We start from the raw sequence: 15820 nt of genomic DNA, 5'->3' as shown, positions 1-15820 counted from the left end.
ATTTGGTTACCATAGTACAAGCTCTGCTTAGTTTGGAATCAAATGACCGTGTGTGAGTTGTCCATAATATTTATTTATTTATTTTATTTATGGACGTATTGCATGAATATAGTTAAGTAACCATTTAGGTACTGAAGTAATCTTTATTAGCAAAGCAAACACAAAAACGATAGTGTCTTTTTTATTTCGTAGCCAAAGCCTATGTTCCTAGCAATGATATAAAAAGGGGCAACACTTTATTCTTCTACAAAGTCTATGGGCCGCCAAAATGTCGCTTTCTGTTTTGGTATCATCTCACAATAAAAGGAATTAATTTTGATAATTTACTCATAATTTTAGTAAATAAATGCAGTGATTAAATGCTTTCATTTAAAATTAATTGAAGCAAATCTGGTGAAACAATCAGGTACGTTGTCGATGTCCTTGTTATGATAAAATAGCTTCATTCGTTATGTGAATAATTCCTTTTATTTTCAGTTTTATTATGACTTATTTTCGGGAAATAATCTTATAAATTACAATTATAAATATATTACAGGTTGCTAAGATTTGCTTTAACCAATTTACGGTACATCATTTATACTAAATCTCTCAGAGAAGTTGTATTTTTGTATTCTGATTTGAAATTAATTAACTGGTCATTACTTTGTCTAATTGTATCACATTACTATTTCTATATATCTCTTCTGTTTGAAATTACTTTATTTAAAGTGAAGCGCTCTTTAAACTTGCAAATTTAAGCACTATTTATGTGTAGTTTTTATTTAAGTTTGGTTTCTAGTTGTAGTAACCTATAAGTTGTTGTATTGCATTTTAGCCATGAATACCACGGCGCCGACGTCGGCGGACGCATGCTTGAGCATCGTCCACTCGTTAATGTGCCACAGGCAAGGTGGAGAAAGTGAGGGGTTCTCCAAGAGAGCCATTGAGTCCCTGGTGAAGAAACTAAAAGAGAAACGGGATGAACTAGACTCTTTGATCACAGCTATCACAACTAATGGGGCTCATCCTAGCAAATGTGTGACAATACAGAGGACTCTAGATGGAAGATTACAGGTAACACAAGAAATAAATTAATTATTATGCAATTTGAATGATTCTTATTTTTTTCGTAGGTTTTCTATTTGGTGAGTCATTTTGCACTAACCAAAAACACTGAGAATATTTTAATTAAAGATAAGTAGATGTATTAATAGAAAAACTGTCCTTTAGCAAGGCCAGATAAATTGATATAGAATTTATTATAAATTTTTGCACAGTTCAAAACTAAAATAGTAATGTTATCTTTTTAAGGTGGCTGGTCGAAAAGGATTCCCTCATGTAATTTATGCTCGTATATGGAGATGGCCAGATCTACACAAAAATGAACTAAAACATGTAAAATTTTGTCAATTTGCTTTTGATCTCAAGTGTGACTCGGTTTGTGTCAACCCCTACCACTATGAAAGGGTAGTTTCCCCTGGCATTGGTAAGTCTTAATAATAGTACTAATTGTCTATTATTTGTTAAACTGGTTTGGACTAGGATAAAATAGTGTCTAGACTAAACTTTTGTATCTATTGTTGCAATAGTTACTATTCTAAAAATAGGGTGCAATTTCTTTGATTTTAAGAGTAAGGAGAGTTTCATTTGAAGTTTAACCTTTCTTGGGATAACATCTTAACTAGGGCTAGTACTAGAATTTTATGTGCTTCAAGATTTCTCAAACAAGAAAAACTTGCAGATTTGTCAGGACTCACACTTCAATCAGGCCCAAGTAGGTTAGTAAAGGATGAATACACAGCTGGTCTTAGCGGCAATGGTATGGACATGGACACAGGAGAGATGGTGACTATACAACATCACGCCACAAGCCCTAGGCACCACCACTCCACAATACCTCACCATCATCAGCAGTTCCAGACTGCTAACATCATTATAAACCAGGGACAAAGTAAGATTGAAAGGTCATATTATATGTGTACTGTCAATATTTCCTATTAAATAGGTACAATACATACTGGAAGGACCCATGTACATGTGATTCTTTTAAGATATTTTTATGGTCCTTAATGTTAAAAGTGTTTTAAGTCTTTGTCTACATTGTTGAAGCTTTTCATAAATGTTTTAATTTGTGTGGTAGATTCGAGCCTTAGTTTTATTTTCGCTGCATGCTAAATTTACTTTGCGTTTCGCTAGCGCCCGAGGGCGTTCCGAACATGTTCTCGCCGTCACACGCACCGCGGACCCCGCTGCGGGCCCCCGCCCCGCCCATGACGCCGCTGGGGCACCCGCCGCCGGGCCCGCAGATGATGGGGCCGCACGGGCCGCCTCAGATGGCCCCTGCGCCGCAGCTGCCGCCCGGGGCGCAGATGTCAGCAGGTCCCACGCAACTCGCCTCGCCTCGTCTTGCCGCGGCTCCAGCGCAAATGTCTCCAGCGACACCGCAAATCCCCGGCCTCAACAGGCCTCTGTCCCTGCCCAGCCCTCAGCACCAGCTGGCCATGGCGCAACAACGTGCGGTGGCGCCCAAACTGGAGCCCCCCGACACTATGGACGCGCGCCAGTTGTGGCTGCCTAAAAGAATGAACCATTGTAAGCTTCTCGATTTTGATTTGCACTGTATTTTACTTTTTATTCACGTTTCTTTGTTATTAATTTGAGTGGTAGTTTTTGTGGTTTGTCGGCGGCATTTAGAAGAACTATAAAGAAAAGGTAGCATGTTAGTGTGTATTTGATCTTGATGCGTATGTTTTAGCTGCATTGCCAGTGAGTATGTCGCCGGGCGCCACGACCCCTCTCATTGATAATGCGACGCCTACTTTCTTCGCTCAGGAGCAAACTTCTAATGATACCACCCAGCTGACGCAGACACTGCCATGTAAGTAGTCACTAACAATGATGACACCATCAATTAAGAAAGGAAGAAGGAAGTATGGATGGATGTGATAAAATAATGCTTTACTACAGCAGGCACAGTGTCTCCGGGATCTGGGGAGGGATCACAACAGAATGGTTTCACGACAGATGGGAGTCCAGCACCGCAGCCCAGTCCCTTGCCGCATCGTACTCAACATCAACAACAACAAGGTGCGAATTCACAAACTACTAAAACACTATATTATTCTATGGAGTATAAATAAGATAATTTGCATGTTAAATAAATACGTTATACGCAGGCACATGGACAGGCAACAACACACTGACGTATACGCAGAGTCTGGCTCCGCCTCCCGCTGCGCCGCCCGTGCCGCTCGATGCGCCTGCGCATCACCACCATTACTGTTAGTATTTGTGTTTAAGACAATAGCCTGAGAAAGGCCGTCAATAGACAGACTGGCTTATAATTGGGATGTGTTTGTAAATGTGATGCGGAATTTTTGTCAAAGAATTATTATTTAAGCGGTTTTCAGACTTGCTAGCCAAGTACGAATGTCTTAATGTAGGTCATTTATTAAGTATTTTTTTATGTGATGTTCATTTGCAGACAATGGTAACCCAGGAGGCTTATTGTCAAGTCAGCCAGCTCCAGAGTACTGGTGTTCTGTTGCGTATTTCGAACTGGACACGCAAGTTGGAGAGACGTTCAAAGTGCCGTCCAGTAGACCTAATGTTACTGTAAGTATAAACACTGCATACATTCGTCACTATAAAGAGAACTCTATAATGATGTTAATCTTTTTCGCAGGTTGATGGTTATGTGGATCCTTCTGGTGGTAACAGATTCTGTTTGGGTGCGCTCAGTAATGTTCATAGGACGGAACAGAGCGAACGTGCGAGGTAAGGTGTTATTTATTTTAATTGATTGTTGATTGTATACAGGGTGTGGCGTAAATAAAGGATAATCCTTTACCAGCGGATGGGCGACCACCCGACTGATCTAAAAATTAAAAGTTACCTCTGGCACAAGTATCATAGTTTTTGAGATTTTGGCCATTTAGTGTGTTTTTTAAGAAAACGATTTCCGCTCGTTCTTTTTGATGCTGTGATCACAGTTTAAGGTTTTTTTTTAATCCGTTTTTTGCAAATAAATCCTGAATAGATGTGCTATTGAATCTAGAATCTTGTTTTGTTATTACTACTTGTTTTTTATTTAAATTATGCATTCATAGTTAAATTTTATAATCTTTCAAAACTTTTGTGCAACTTTGAGCACTTGTGGTGAAAAAAAAATGTATGGTGGCTTTACTGCCCACGCCATAAATAATTTCTAAATTTTATTAGAATTCTAAATTGGTATAACTTGCAGCATTAATACCGATTATTGTCAAAATATTACAAAGAACTTAAATTATTAACACTTTTGCCGGTCGACTAATTTTATTTTTACACGCTATGCGCGTTCTGGATTCAATAGCACATCTATTCAGGATTTAATTGCAAAAAACGGATTTAAAAAAAGCCTTAATTTTGTGATCACAGCATCAATAAGTACGAGCGTAAATCGATTTCTTAAAAAACACAAAATGGCCAAAATCTCAAAAACTATGATACTTGTGCCAGAGATAAATTTTAAATCTATTTAATTCTAATAAAATTTAGAAATTATTTATGGCGTGGCCAGTAAAGCCACCATAAATTTTTTTTTCACCACAAGTGCTCAAAGTTGCACAAAAGTGTTGAAAAATTATAATTTTTAACTTTGAATGCATATTTTAAATAAAAGACAAGTAGTAATAACAAAACAAGATATTAGGTTCAATAACAGATCAATTCAGGATTTATTTGCAAAAAAATTCGGCCATTATGTGTGTTTGAGAAAGCGATTTACGCTCGGACTTTTTGATGCTGTGATCACAAAATAAAGCTTTTTTTAAATCCGTTTTCTGCAATTAAATCCTGAATAGATGTGCTATTGAATTTAGAACGCGCTTAGCGTGCAAAAATAAAATTAGTCGACCGGCAAAAGTGTTAATAATTTAAGTTCTTTGTAATATTTTGACAATAATCGGTATTAATGCTGCATGTTATACCAATTTAGAATTCTAATAAAATTTAGAAATTATTTATGGCGTGGGCAGTAAAGCCACCATACATTTTTTTTTCACCACAAGTGCTCAAAGTTGCACAAAAGTTTTGAAAGATTATAAAATTTAACTTTGAATGCATAATTTAAATAAAAAACAAGTAGTAATAACAAAACAAGATTCTAGATTCAATAGCACATCTATTCAGGATTTATTTGCAAAAAACGGATTAAAAAAAGCCTTAAATTGTGATCACAGCATCAAAAAGAACGAGCGGAAATCGCTTTCTTAAAAAACACACTAAATGGCCAAAATCTCAAAAACTATGATACTTGTGCCAGAGGTAACTTTTAATTTTTAGATCAGTCGGGTGGTCGCCCATCCGCTGGTAAAGGATTATCCATTATTTACGCCACACCCTGTATATCAATGAACCACAATTTCAAGTCAACCCAAATAACAAACATTCGGATAGGCGATACAATGGTATAAATGTCTTACGCCCGCGAGTCTCGTGAAGTTTGAAGAATAGTGATACGATCGTGAACGATCAACGTGAACGATCCTTTCCCACGAATAAATCAATTTTTCTATTGATTTAGTACCTAAGACGAGAAATAAACAGATAAATTGTTTTGAAATTAGCCACTAATATTAGTATGCGTTATTAAGGGTATTATCATTTACTTGCAGGCTGCACATCGGCAAGGGCGTGCAACTGGACCTGCGCGGCGAGGGCGACGTGTGGCTGCGCTGCCTCAGCGACCACTCGGTGTTCGTGCAGTCCTACTACCTGGACCGGGAGGCGGGCCGGGCGCCCGGCGACGCCGTGCACAAGATATACCCTTCGGCTTGTATTAAGGTAATAAGCCTAAATGAGCTACGTGTCTTTAATATCCTATTAAAGGTCGTTAAAAGAGTTATGTCTTTAAAAAATGATTTATTTATTTATTTTACAGTTTTATGCCTTTTTTACTCGAAAAAGTAAGCTGAGGTGCATGAAATATACTCGGGTTTCGCAATTCAAAATCATTCTCGCATAATACGGGCGCGCTCGTTCCTTACTCCGATCTTGTATAGATTAGAAAAGACACACTCATACATTTTTCTCAACCCGAGAATCGAACCCAAAACTTCATCGTTAGCAGCATTTCCATGTTTCTAGCTTGTGTGGTATATATTCTTATGATTTAATGCTCTTCACAGGTGTTTGACCTGCGTCAATGCCATCGTCAAATGCAGACTCAAGCTGCGACGGCGCAGGCCGCGGCTGCGGCGCAAGCGGCCGCCGTCGCCGGACATATACAGCCGCAACATCCCACTATGAACAAGTGTATGGTTATTTATAAGAAACGTTTTTGTTTAACGCAATTTCTACAGCATTATTTCACTTAATCAGTTATTTTTTAACCCTTATGAAGATATGTTTTGTTATATGTTTAACATTTTCTGAAAGATTTGTCTGAACCGAATATAGAGCAGTGCAATTTTGTAGCTATGATAAAACGTGTTCAAATGTGATACGAGTTTATTGGAAAAAGGTGGACTATGCTGCATTATTCATTATATTACGGCAACCTAACACAATGGTTGATCTGGTCATCGTTTCATAATTATTGCATAGATTTCTGCATGGATGTTGGCGAAACAAAAATTTTTTTGATGAATAGTTCTAAGCTTTTTTTAAGTCTGAGGGAATGGTACTTTCCAAAATGTTTGTATGTTGTTTATTATGTGGCTATGATTGCAATATTGCAGGTTTGTCGGCAGCGGCTGGCATAGGCGTGGACGACCTGCGGCGGCTGTGCATCGTGCGGCTGTCGTTCGTGAAGGGCTGGGGGCCCGACTACCCGCGCACCTCCATCAAGGAGACGCCGTGCTGGGTCGAGGTGCATCTACATAGGTAACTGTTATTACTCTCAAATAACGCGTGCTTTACCTTTTGTTAATTAAGCTTATAATTGTTATGAGATTAGACAAGAGTTGCTAGAGGCAGATTTTTTGATTATTATGTTGGTATTTCTGAAAATGTTAGTGTTTGTAGGAAAAGTAATGGAAATTTGTGGATGTTATTCAAACAAATTATAAATATCTAGAAAATAAAAACGACCATGTATAATGGTAGATTTACTAAAATATATGAGTTATTCATACATTATTTAGTTCATTAATCTTCTAGATAATATAATATAAGCTTTTTCTGAACTTTCACGTTTGATTTTAACAAGTTAATTATGTATTTGCAGGGCCTTGCAGTTGCTAGACGAGGTGTTGCACACGATGCCGATCGACGGTCCGCGGAGCACGATCGAGTAGGAGTTGATCGGCTTCTTTTGAGGCCTTCGAGCGACCACCGACGCCGCCACACTAGTGCAAAGTGAATGGACGACACTCGTCGACGACCGAACTCTAGTGATTGTGATTTGTGACCGAAGATTATGTGTTTAGGCCCTCACTGCCGCAAGTGATACCGTTACTAAAGACTTGCTTGTAACATAAGCGATACAAATGTGTTTTTCTATGTTGGGGATTGTTATTGTTCTGGCAGCTATTGATATTGGAGTACAAAACAAGGTTGTTACAATTATATCGTTATGTGATATAGATAACCCCACGGTTTTCTTAAGTTTCTGAACTGTGTTGCAAGATTTCAGTAGTAATAGTGTCACTTTCGACGGTCCAGCGCCTTTTGTGTGTCATACTACTTGTTTTAAGTTAAGTTGCGGAACGGACTATGTTGAGAGTAGTATGCCACGCTTGGAGAATGTCAGCACACGCCATATGAGTAGCATTTATTTATTTAGTCATTATTTTATTGTGATCATATCGTCAAAATTATGTATTTGGCCTATTTGTCTTCCAAATTGTTTTGTCTTCCGGCGGTAATGTTTATTTTTATTTGGTTTGGTTATATTGTTGGTTGAAATTACAATACAATTGTTTTTGCACACAGTGTGGTGAGTGATTCGCTCGTGTTTAAAAAAAAGGTGAACTTATAATTTATGTCTTGTGTCTAAACTAATGTAAGTAGATTCAGTAAAAGTAAGTTAATCTATTATGTATGTAACAGTATTGAGATGGAACAAACTAAAGAACATATTAAAAGGATCTCAGTAAAATATTTTTCACAAATCCTAAATGAATTAAAGTAATAATAATGTAAGATATTAGTATTTATATTTTTAAAAGTGTTCGACGGACGCACGCAGTTTCGTCTGACGCTCAATATGGACGCAGTGGGTTCGTGGAGTTATTCTGTAAATGAAATACGAATTTTAGTAACAGCGATACCAAATTAAGGCATTTTTTTATAATAAATACTAGTGTAGATATAAAACAAGACATAATTATGGTTCAACTTGAAAGAAGCCAAATGGGAATTAGCTTTCGACATAGAGTAAGCTAAGCTATCGCGTCTACGTAAGTTAGTTGTTACGATAATTTATGATATATGTAACGTTTATTTAGTAGAAAAGCGAGTTGCGCGAAGTGGTAAGGCTGTATTTTTGTTAGTGTGATGTGCCTCATTAGTGGAATTGCATGCATCATGTTTATTTGATCAAGGCACGCATCTACTGGACTTGTAGTTAAACTTGTGCAGTTGATGTGCGGTTTGATATTTCGTTATTTATTTAATCGTGTTGAGTGCTTTCAGAGAGGAATATTTATAAAATCTAAACATGTGTGCTGATTTATTTTTACACGTATTTCTACCTTATCTGCGGTTTTCGACATAAGGGTAGTGTTTCAAAACATCTAAACTAAAATATGTAAAACAACGATATGTTATTCACTCTGAAAGTATTCAATGCGTGAGTGGTGGTGATGCAATTTCGCTAAGCTATAGATGATCTGTGATGTGCTAACAAAACATGTATAGAGTAATGCGTGCGCGCGCTCGACGTCGGCTATCGTCAGGATTTCCCAATGATACATTATTATTTCGGTGAATGTGTAGATAACACTAAGATAAGAATAAAATGACATATTTTGTGTACGAAATCGTAAAAGGTTATAGATATAAGATTAGTAATGGTGTTTTTTAAAAAAGTATATGAGATTTTTTTGTCGTTTGCTTAAGATTTGCTTTAATTATTATTACTTGGCAGATTAATAATTATCTTGTGTTGAATGATTTTATACAGTTACTGTTAGTGAAAGTTAGTGTTTTCGATTTTTTTATGATAATTAATTATTTTTATTAAGATGAGCACGATCGAACGTCGTTCGATGATAAACTAATATAGTGTTTATTATTTTAACTCTAACAGAGAGAGAATATTAAGCTTGCAGTTTTCATTTGAATAAAATAATATCAGTTTTATAAATGTTCAGTTTTACGTTGATAACGAGTGATCATCACAAAATATTCTATTATTTTTGTTATTGCTTATAACGATTTAGTTTATGCATCGGAATTTTACAATTTACAATTTTTAATATTGTTACCAATGTGTTTGTAAACATTCGGATTATGCAAGTTTTGTAAATAGTACAATTTATTGAGAATATTTTGACTAGAACCAGTAGTATCTCAGTACGAAGTAAGTTATATCGCGAGTCGGTACTTACTAATTAATTATATTCATTAAAAATTTCTCTTGGAAAGCTTCTCACAACAAATTGTGTATCAAAAATACCTCTTTATAGTGATCAAAAGGATTCAAAGGGTTTTAGATGATATTAATATGTGGTAAGTTTTTAAAATGATGTTGAAGTTTTTGAATAATAAAGATATTTGTCAAATTCTACATAGGACAGTTACGAGATCCGATATGTTTGACGAGTTCTCGAGTACAAGTTTATAGTGAACCATTGACTAACAGTTATTGGAGAATATACCGAAGTTATCCAAAGTTGAAGACTAATGTTTGTTGTTCAGATTGTGAACATTAATTAACTATGCTTATGTAAATACGACGCGAACTTCTTGTTTTGAACAAGTTATTGAAACGTTATGTCGCCGACATATTTATAGCGCTCCTTATATCCCATTGAGAAAGTATTTTTGTCTAAATCTCGAGCGACTATGATGTTATTGTGATTAGTATAAGCTCTGCCGTTTTGGAATGTTAGCACGAATGTTTGTATTAGGGATCGGTATTATTTATTACCTCAAATAATATAATATACAATACGGACCGTAAGAATTTGTTGCTGTGTATTAACTTCTATGGTACTGCGTTTACATGATCGGCATTTCGGCGTCACAGAAATAAATACAAAGTGATAAGATTTTTACGGTCCGTATGCTACAATTCCGACGCTGTGTACGCGCAGCTTTAAAAGAAAATCTACAGGTCAGAAGCGTGGCTGTCAACATTGACATCCTCAATTCGATTAACTGCTGAAAAATGTAAAATATCATGGTACAAAACTTAGATAATAAATAATACTGGTCTCTAACACAAAGAGCCACATATTAACAGTTGTAAGCAAACTCACATGATAATTGTTGTATAACATTGTCCTCGCAATCGTCACTACATCGTTGTTCCCCCTTCTACGTTGATGTAGTACCGCACACGAACGTAGCCTAAGCGCATAGTTAAGAGTGAAACTATGAAACAAATGAATATAAAGGTTATTCCTCTTATAATCGTTTTATTTGTATAATCCCTGATTCATTTTAATATTTAATTAGTTCTCATTTAGCAGGAACTACTTGAGAAGTTATTGTTTTCAGTCAATCGAGGATCAACATTATTGTAGTTGTTATAGAGTTCAATATTGTTTGCCCTGAAACAATACGACGTTAGTTATACAAGTTGCAATCAAATTTGAGCTTTATTTCGAATGGTTGCTGTAAATAACGTATAATAATTTAATTGACAATATAAGTACTTTGTGAAAATGACGCCTAATTCCACAAACAACACATTTTGGAGGCATTAAGCAGTATGGCAATTACAGGCTTTATCTTATCGGAGATCCATTTAAAAGTACGAATGGAACATAACGCATATCAAGCGATATTATTTTGCACAGGTAAAAGAAAAGTACAATATTTTTGTAAGCCCAGATTTTTCGTTACTAGAATTATACGCTAAAATGGGGCCTAAAACAATATTTTAAGAACCCGTGAGAATAAAAAGTGGGATTTTTAATAACCTGGGAATCCCGAAGTCAAGGACTGCATCCTTATCTAATACACATAAAAAGAGTTCTTTGTAAAAACACATCGACTGCATGTCTGAGCATGTAACTAGGGAAATCCTATCTTCTGTTCCTTTCTTGGAAGGACAATCATAAAATGTGCAAGGCTATCTTTTAACTAAGATGTTATAGAGAAATGATAAGTAATGTGGGATTTCTATTGTTTATTCAAGATACAATAGGATCAATTGCTTCGCAGAAAACGGCCATGGCGCAGTGATAAAGTTTAGAGGTTCTCGCCGCTGCGTGAATTCGAAGTCTATTTAGAACAATATATATGAATTCGTGTGGCCGACAAATAGGTCAACTATGTCACTGTTTATTGGAATCTATTTACGACTATTTGAATGTTTATTCCAAAACGTTTCATAGAGCACAAATACAATAATAATAAATTAAATTTTAGTGCGATTATTCATAGCGATATCTGAGTTTGAAACTTTATTGTCCTTTGAAACAAATAACGCAAGTCATAAGAGTAAGTACTGCAACTCAACCATTACAACAGATAGAAAACTAAATTAAATCTTAATCTAGAAACCCGAAGATACCAGCATCGTATGGGATTCTGCATAAACAAAATTATAGTGGTATCTAACTAACTCCACCTATTAAACGTGAAAATAGTATTTCAATAACTGTTTTTGGTAACAAGAAATATTTATTTTATCAGTGAATGGGTTAAACTTAGGGATCTAACGATAAAATATGAGATGTAACTTAACTTATATTAATAAAAAGTGAATGAGATTCTTCTAGTTTACAATTAACCTCCCACATTATATTATAATGATGGTATCTCTAACGAACACCCATATCTATAGGATATCTTCATTAGCGGGCGCCCATTTAAATAACAACAAATTATCATCCATTAAGTTAACGATATCATTATTCATATAATTTTCTTTGATCCTGTCCCTAAGTTTCCGCTTTCCCTCATATCTTCCACCACGCCCCATCATTGGTCACTCCACTATAAATACTTCGCGACTCACTCCCGCGCATCGGCACCATTCCAATCGACCGAGCACTGCGTGTTTCCAACTACGAACACACTACGAATCTGTGTCATTTCGCAATACATAATAACATTGATGGTGTACACAGTAAGAGACACAATATTATGTGTGTCGACTTTCAATAATGTTTTACGGTTATTTTCGTGTGACCTGTGAATCGTTCTCGACACTGGCCCTCACATTTTTTCATATCACTATTTTTCATTGGTATAACATATGTTGGAGGTTCCACATAATAAGGAATGTTAATTGGAATCCTGTTTTTGTTTTGAAAGGTGGTTACTTCATTTCTACGAAGGCTTTTTCCTTATCTGCGGTTGATTTTGTAATTCCTTTGTTGGTGAGATACTGGTAACCAGGTAACGTGCTGTAAATTACCTGTATTTACACGTTGAAGCTTAAAACATGATATGACTCTACTGAACTTCTCTATTATAACTATTATAATATAAGTTAAAGATATAATACTTACTAAAATGGACGATATAGACATTAAAGTTGAAAAAGTAATAAAATAATAGATCTACCTTCTTAACTTTTCGTTATATCGCAATGGTACATTATTCTGAACGTCTGTTGTGCTCTCTTTCGACCTGAAAGTTAAAAACATGAGAAATGAATTCAAATACATAGAATAGTAAAGTTTAAATATTTACAAATGTAAATCTGCGAGGAGAAGCGTCGAGGGAATATTCCGAAATATTAGTTTTATTTTTAGATCCCGAGGCCGGCCCTGTTTACATGTTTTTCATTTTACGTTGGAGTTATTTCACAGCTTCCCTAACGCTTTTCATTGAAATATTTTTTTTTACTTTAAAATAATTGGTTTGACCGTCACTTGTGATGCTATCTTTGATGGAGATTGCTGACAGATGAAGTATTGTTTTGAAGGTTGTACTGGACTGTGACTTAAGGTTTACTTAATCAGAGAATCGGAAAACATTTCTGTTGAAAAATCAAACTTTGAAAAGTTATCCGGTCGGGAGTAGTCGAGAGAACCCGTTGTTACTTTTGGTCCTGTATATTCTTTTGTGAAAAGTATCAGCAGATGCATCATAGTTAGTGATGCATTGTACTGTACCTAGGTCATAAGTTTTTAAAAGCTTAGGTAATAAGGTGCCTTATTGGTTCTAATTTACCTTTACTATACCTATCTAAGGTATAGATAAATTGTTACCACGCTCATGTTTCCACATTAAGTTTTTGAGATGTCATTTACTCAGGAGAGAATGCAACAATTTCTAATGACATTGTTAAATGGTTCAATTATAAAAAAATTGATAAACGATAGTAGTTTTACGTTAGACCTCCCTTAGACTTTCTACTAATAAAAGCATGTCAACACATGTTTTCAATGCATACAAAATAATTTGCTCTTGAAAACTCCCTCAAAAATAGCATCAACGGAAATGAGTATGCCATTGTCCTTGTCGTATGAACTTCATATAATGATAGATGTTTTAGTACTAATTATAGCGGCTAGAACATTTTGTTCGAAGCGCGTCGAATGTCGATACAGGTTTGTTGGTGATTCATTCGACTCTTTGACTTCGGGTCACTTTGAGATAAACTAAGCGGTCGGCATTTCCGATATGAGATCGTTGATTGAACGAATATTGGTGTTGACATTGAAACTGTTGGCCGCCGGTTTGAACTAGGGATTTCATTTCTTGTAATTAAATTATTAGGTTCTCTCTCCCACTATTTAATTCCCGACAAAACAGATAATCTTATTAGTGATAAAAATTGATTACGTACGAGTACATTGCATACATACAAAAGCATTGATTACGTATAGCCTGGCTAGGTTACTGTTTTAAGATATTATCAAGCATATAAGCATAAAGCTTGTATAAGAAATGGTTCTAGAGAATATAAGATCGGTTTATGATTTTTGTAGAAAAGAAGTAAGTTGTATTGTATCAGTAATTACCACAATACAAGGAAAAACCGCTATAAACAACAATTCTAATCCCAGTCTAAGAAATAGAATCACCCAAACAGAGATTAAACACATTCCATCACTCGCTCCAAACAACCAGACAGACAAATTAAAAACAAACTAATTCTCAAAAGCAATGAAACGAACAAACGTAAGATAAACATATTGGTACACCTACAAGGATCTATAGTCCGACAACTTAGTAAAGAGAGCCTTGGTATTTACGATTTATTTAGATTACAATTAGTAATTTTGAGTAATCTATACTAATATTATAGAGTCTGTTTGTTTGAACGCGCTAATCTCAGGAACTGCTGGTGCGGTCTCAGGAACTGGTGATTAATAAATTATTTTACTGTTGGAAAGCCTGTTATTGAAGGAAACTATAGGCTATATAACATTACGCTACAAACATTAGGAGGGGAGTAGCAACGGAAAATGTTTCAAAAGAGAGCTATATCAAACAGGCCACCATCGCCTTCTAAGTCTGTGGGTCACAATTTTCTAAATTCTGAATAAAGTAAACCTAAGCCGGTGGCGAACCTTAGATACAGGGCTCTCTACTAAATTATTGGACTACATAATAAAGTTACTACGTCAGGATAGAACGATTGCAAACACTAAGGCACCTTAAGGAATCGACAGAGAGAGATTTTGTGACTGCATTGACAATGTCCTGACTCGATTGTCTGAGTCGCTGAGTCATAAATACTCGAAAATTGAAGATTAATGATAATGAAAATTTGCAATTAATAAATTTTTCAGCAGTTAAGAAAATGTTAAGCCAATTTAGAAAAAGGTATTTTCAGGCGCTCGAATATTTCGGTCTGATGATGTGTCAGCCAAAATGCATTTATTAACCAAAGTACTTAGTTAAAACTATTATCATTATGTTAACAAGTCATCAGTGGTTGAAAAGAAACTTTTTGTTTTATAGTCACTGTTCCAATAAATATCATGCACTAGCGCCACTGAGTCTGCACGTGGCTAGCCTCTCTTCTGAATCTGAGCTCGCCCTTCAATATGATCGTTCATCATTCAGCATTCGTCACTTGCACCCACACAAGATAATGCACTAATATTAGACAGAAGTGTGTTACGTCACACACTGGAATAAGTTTTGTGTCAGTCATATTGTAATCTTGAGTGTATGATTCAAATACTTAAATTACAAGTATTGACGACTTGATTTCTTAACTTTGATTTAGTTTTGTGGACCCTTATTACTATTTAGAAGTTAAAGTGAAAAGTTCCTAAGCTAAACTGTTTAAAACTACTTTATGTTGTCGTCAAACAAAAAGCTTTCCACCTAGTTCTAGCCTTAAACTACCTGAGTTGTAGGTATATTGTACAACATATACTTTAACTAATGTAGTGTACCTATTTATACAGTACTTGTAGCACACACCAAATTACTTTCAGTCTGAAATTCACACTATTGAAATTCTTGTTTTTATTATTTTGCTTCATCGAAGCGACTTGCTCCTAAATTCGGGCACGCAAAGTTATCTCGCGCAGCCGAAAGTTGAAACAATTATAAAGAACGTTATAAACAGGTTGTATTTCTGGAGTAATGAGTAAGTAGTGCACACGTTAATTAATCACTCTGGACATCGAATTATATCGCACCCCCGGTGCAACACTGTCACTTTTGTTAAAAAAATCCAATCTATAGATATCTTATGAAGTAATTTTTGTGTGAGGTTTCAATGTTTTAAATGAAAAACTAAAACTTCTCCTGAAAAACTAAATTT

At 35.5% G+C, this 15820-nt stretch overlaps 1 protein-coding gene and 1 long non-coding RNA gene across 3 annotated transcripts; one reads left to right on the top strand and one right to left on the bottom strand.

The window, feature by feature from the left end:
* Window positions 1-235: 235 nt before the first annotated feature.
* On the top strand, window positions 236-10560 carry Med (Smad/Smad4 homolog Medea). Of its 2 annotated transcripts, XM_076128418.1 has the most exons (14): window positions 236-406; window positions 818-1056; window positions 1294-1468; window positions 1724-1933; window positions 2179-2574; window positions 2738-2860; window positions 2950-3069; window positions 3159-3263; window positions 3467-3597; window positions 3668-3759; window positions 5640-5808; window positions 6153-6279; window positions 6705-6849; window positions 7193-10560. In XM_076128418.1, the coding sequence occupies exons 2-14, from the start codon at window positions 820-822 to the stop codon at window positions 7260-7262; spliced, it is 2100 nt and encodes a 699-aa protein (XP_075984533.1). In that variant the 5' UTR covers window positions 236-406; window positions 818-819; the 3' UTR covers window positions 7263-10560. The 2 variants fall into 2 exon arrangements, with proteins under 2 accessions (XP_075984533.1, XP_075984534.1); XM_076128419.1 differs by lacking the exon at window positions 2179-2574.
* Window positions 8089-11154, bottom strand: LOC142982088 (uncharacterized). The gene is made up of 3 exons (XR_012959962.1): window positions 11058-11154; window positions 10392-10506; window positions 8089-8201 (listed from the first exon to the last, which is right to left on the bottom strand). It is a non-coding gene; the product is annotated as an uncharacterized LOC142982088 (long non-coding RNA).
* Between the last annotated feature and the right edge of the window lie 4666 nt (window positions 11155-15820).

The sequence above is a fragment of the Anticarsia gemmatalis genome, chromosome 21, assembly GCF_050436995.1.
Source record: "Anticarsia gemmatalis isolate Benzon Research Colony breed Stoneville strain chromosome 21, ilAntGemm2 primary, whole genome shotgun sequence".
Lineage (NCBI taxonomy): Eukaryota > Metazoa > Arthropoda > Insecta > Lepidoptera > Erebidae > Anticarsia > Anticarsia gemmatalis.
Note: the sequence above shows the minus strand (reverse complement) of the source record. Positions and strands in the feature narration are given on the sequence as shown.